At 36.5% G+C, this 4,968-nt stretch overlaps 1 protein-coding gene across 1 annotated transcript; it reads right to left on the reverse strand.

Annotated features, from left to right (window-relative positions):
• Positions 1 to 2,993: 2,993 nt before the first annotated feature.
• LOC139859514 (uncharacterized) lies at positions 2,994 to 4,186 on the reverse strand. The gene is made up of 2 exons (XM_071848297.1): positions 3,988 to 4,186; positions 2,994 to 3,880 (listed from the first exon to the last, which is right to left on the reverse strand). Exons 1-2 carry the CDS (start codon positions 4,184 to 4,186, stop codon positions 2,994 to 2,996), a joined length of 1,086 nt encoding a protein of 361 aa, XP_071704398.1.
• Between the last annotated feature and the right edge of the window lie 782 nt (positions 4,187 to 4,968).

Here is a 4,968-nt window from a genome sequence, read left to right on the forward strand (position 1 = left end):
CCTCACTGTGAAATCGATGAATGATGTATTCGTCCAAATGGATTTGGATGGGTCATCACACAAGTACTCAAAAATTACATTATATGGTTGGATTATCGAAATCGAATATCGCCCCTTTTAGCTTTGTAGCCTAATAATTAGGGAACATTACCCCTAATTGACGCGAATCCTAAAGATAGATCTATGGACCTAACAAACCCCATTCTGGAATATGGAATGCTTTAGTACTTCGATTTTATCATATCCGATGAGAGTCCCGGAATGATGGGGATATTCTATATACATCTTGTTAATGTCGGTTACCAGGTGTTCAATCTATATGAATGATTTTTATCTCTATGCAGTTTGTGAAATGCCTGATATGAGATGTATATTTATGGAAAAATGAAATCTTGTGGTTTATTAAATTTATGGAAATGATCGATTATGATAAACTAATGAACTCACCAACCTTTTGGTTGACACTTTCATGTTTATCCTCAGGTATTAAAGAAATCTTCCGCTGTGCATTTGCTCATTTTAAAGATATTACTTGGAGCCATTCATGACATATTTCAAAAGACGTTGCATTCGAGTCATTGAGTTCAACAAGATTACTATTAAGTAAATGACATATTTAGTCATTTATAGTTTGGATATATTATGAAATGGTATGCATACCTGTCAACTTTTTTTGTAATAAAAGTTTGTCTTTTAAAAACGAATACAATGTTTGTAAAATGTATCATATAGAGGTCAAATACCTCGCAATGGAACCATATGTTATTGTATTCGTCCTTATGGATTAGGACGGGTCGTCTCATTGCCAAATGGTTAAACCAAGATTTGAGGATAAGGGTGGATTTTGGCATTTGGCGATCTCGGGTACATTAGAAAGAGGCAAATGGTCAATTTTCCACCATTTCCGAATTCTTTCCCAAATGTCTTTGGCAAAGCTGCAAGTTAAAAGCGTGTGGTGGAGGGTTTCTATATCGTCATCACAAACTGAGCACCTTAAGGAATGAAGATCAATGCCTTTTTTTATCAAGTACCGGGAAGTTTGTCTTGTTTTGCCTCCAAATGAATATGCCAATTTTTTGCGGGATAAAAGGGTTGAGATCTGTAGGTTGAGCAGGATGTGAAGATGGCTGTAGCTTTTTGACAGCAAGCGAATTAAGCAGCTATGATAAGGAACTCGTACTAAATAATCCATTTGCATTAAACTTCCATGACCACGTGGATGATGTTTGGTTTGAGAAACTGTGAAGATTGATGGTGGCTATTAGCGAAGCTAGATCATCAGACGTGCGCCACCTTGGTTCAGCAGACCAATCCCACGAGAAAATCAGTGAGTTAGGGGCGGCAGTAAGTCGGTTTACAATGAGTACATCCTTGGTTGTTTCAAGTCTGAAAATTCTAGGAAAGGCATCTTTGAGTGGGACGTCACCAAGCCATTTGTCGATCCAAAATCTCGTATCCTCACCAATTCCTACATCTTTGACAAAAGCATTAGAAAGGTTACACCCTAACTCGGTTAGGGTGTGTCCTATTTTAATAATGTTAAACCAAGTACGTCCAGAGAGTTTTTTCATTTTATTTTCGGGCAAAGGAGAAGTACATCCTAACCCACCCCCATTCCCATAGATACTTTTGATGATACACAATTTGGTCCCATTTGACCCAAGCCATTTTTCTTTCGTCATGAGAACCCCCCCAAAAAAAATCACGACGAAGACCCTCAAGTTCTTTAATCACACTTACCGGGTCTTTGAAAAGGGAGAAAAAGTATAAAAGGAGGCTAATAAGGACCGCTTTAATGAGAGTGAGGTGACCTCCGTAAGAGATGGATTTAGCTTTCCAATCCGATAACCTTTTTTAAACTTATCAAAAATGGGAGACCAAGTATTATGTGAATTTAAGTTTGCTCCAATTGGAAGACTGAGGTAGTTAAATGGGAAAGAGCCTTCCTTACAACTAAACCAAGTAGCAAAGCTATTTACTTCGGAGTTAGTAGTACCAATACCATAAACACTACTTTTGTTGAGATTGATTTTAAGACCTGAAAGTTCCTCAAAACATTTGCGTATTTTTAAAATGTTCCTAACCTCTACTTTGTTCCATTTTCAAAAAATAATGCTGTCATCCGCATATTGGAGATGTGACACTACAACCTTATCATTCCCGACCTCTACACTGTTAATTAATTTTTTGGTTGTCGCAATTTTTAAAAGTTGGTTTAGACCTTCACCCGCAAGAATGAAAAGAAAAGGAGATAGGGGGTCTCCTTGCCTTGCACCCCTTTTGGGGAAGAATTGGTCGGTGGGTGAACCATTAATTAAAACCGAGATTAAAGTTGAGTTAACACATGACAAAATCCACTTGACCCATTTAGCCCCGAATCCCATTGCATTCATTATGGAACTAAGAAATTCCCAATCAAGACAATCAAAAGCTTTTTCAAAATCGACTTTAAAAATAAAACTTTTTTTTTTGTGGATTTGAGATCATCTAAGGTCTCGAGGGTGATTAAGACACCATCTAGTATGTATCTATTAGAGATAAAGGCGCTTTGGTCATCACCTATTAGTCTCGGAATAATTTTTCTGATTCGGTTTGCAAGAATTTTAGAAAGTATTTTATAATAACTCCCGATGAGACTAATAGGCCTATAATTTGAAAAGTTGAGAGGATCATTGACCTTTGGGATAAGCGTGATGAAGGATGCGTTGCAACCATTGGAAATGGTTCCATTTTTCCAAAACCAATTTAAAGCATTTAGAAGATCGCCTTTGATTATGTCCCAGAATTTGATGTAAAACATGATATTGAACCCATCCGGACCCGGCGCCTTATTTCTTCCACAGCCTTTGATAGCTTCTCGTACTTTGTTTTTTGTGAATCGAGACTCTAATGCGTCGGCCGATTCTGATTCAATTTTTGGTCCGTCCCAACTATTGAGCATCCAAGCTTCCGAGGTGTTTTTCTTGAATAGACCTTGAAAAAAATTAAAAGCTTCATTTTTTTATAGTTAACGGATTGGAGTTCCATACCCCGCCAATGTTAACTCCATGGATGTTATTTTTCTGATTCCTTCGACGAATGTAAGAGTGGAAAAATTTGCTATTCTCGTCTCCTTCCAAAACCCACTTGAATCTCGACTTTTGGTTGAGCATTTCAATTTGCGTTTTCTCTTTTTGAAGAAGAGTTTCTTTGTCTTTCATCCAACTATTATATTGAACTTCATTTAGATCGGCCAATTCGGCTATCTTTTCCCAATCATTTACCGCACTTGTCAATTCTTCTATTTCCGTTGTCAACTTTCCATGAGAAGTCGAATACCATTTCTTAAGCTCTTGTTTGACCAACTTTAGCTTATCACGAAAAATACAATCGAGTTTAACGTTGTTGTTTGTTTTATTCCAAGTTGATTTGATGATGTCATAGGAATCTTCTTGCTTTAACCATTCATCAAAAACTTTGACCGATTTAGGACCAAAATCAACATTACCATCTTGTAAAATGAGAGGACAATGATCCGTGTGTTTTTTGTCCAAAACCATGACGTTTAGATTCGGCCATTGAAGAAAGAGATTTTCTGATACAAGATACCTATCGAGTTTACAGAATTTTCTTCCGTTGTCAGTAATACGAGTATATGTTCTTCCTCCTAATGGCAAATCAAGTAAGGAGTTATCCTTGATAAAATCATTGAAGAGTTTTGCTCTTCTCTCACAAAAATCTGTATTCTTTCTTTCCGAAGAGAATCTAACTTCGTTAAAGTCCCCAAAGATTATCCACATAGCATCATCATACTTTAATATATCATTGAGATCATCCCACATTTTTCTTTTTTCTGAATCAGTTTGGGGTCCATAAGTGTTCACAAGAATGAGCTCGGTACCTACATCTTTTCAAAATCCTTTATTGTAATAAAGAAGTCACGCTCAACAACATGGTTAACATTAAACATATTAGGATCCCAAATCGTAATGATACCGCCCGAGTTACCCTTTGATTTTTTGAAAGCATATTTAAAATCATTACAACCCCAAACCTTTTCCACCCATGTTTCCGAAATCTTTTCAGCTTTAGTTTCCTGAAGAGCAATAACATTAGGTTTTTGTTGAAAACATACACATTTGAACCAATTAAATTTGTTTTTGTCATATAGACCTAATCCTCTAATATTTAAAGATAAAATCTTCATTGTTAACAATGTTTTTAAACTAGATAAAGATGGAAAAATAAAGAGAATACCTCAACACTTGAGATGTCCCTGTTTCCTCGAAAGTCCAAGTAGTTCACCAACATCCTCGCAGTTCAATGATGTCTCTGATAATGAATGAAAGCTTTTACCATTGCTTTGTGAAGATGTATGGTTAGACTTGATTTTTAGTTTTTTCCTGTTCGGGTTTCTAGCTTGTGACTTAGCTTTGAGAATTCTTGATGTTGTGTTCCAACGTCTAATGCTCGACCACACAGATTCACTAGAGGATGTTTTCCTTTTTTTGTTCGAAAAATAAGTGGAGGGACATGAGTTTCTATTAGTACGTGAACTGGATGTACCAACATGTTGAGTAGAAGATTTGTTTACCAAGTTGAATACAAAAACAGCGTGAAGGGACAAACGGTTTTAGGCTAGTAGTAGAGATGTTTGGATTGAGATCTGACATGGTTATTGGGTCAGAATTAAAACAGTTATTCACTAGGCCCAAAAGGTCAATGGGACTATTATTTAATGGGATGTTGTCACTATGGGTAATAACAGGATCCATATGCAATTGGGCTTGAGAGGAATGGACTTGTGGGGGCTGGGCTTGGCCTGAAGTATTATTGGTGTTTGTGACAGGATTAAAGGTATCATCCCTATTAATTTCATTTTCATTAACAGAGCGTGAATCATCATGGTAATTTTGGGATTTTTGAACATGGGGACTTTCTAGGACAACGTTTTGATTTTTTGAGCCGTTGCAATTATTATTATCATTA

This window comes from Rutidosis leptorrhynchoides, chromosome 7, assembly GCF_046630445.1.
Source record: "Rutidosis leptorrhynchoides isolate AG116_Rl617_1_P2 chromosome 7, CSIRO_AGI_Rlap_v1, whole genome shotgun sequence".
NCBI classification, from domain to species: Eukaryota; Viridiplantae; Streptophyta; class Magnoliopsida; order Asterales; family Asteraceae; genus Rutidosis; species Rutidosis leptorrhynchoides.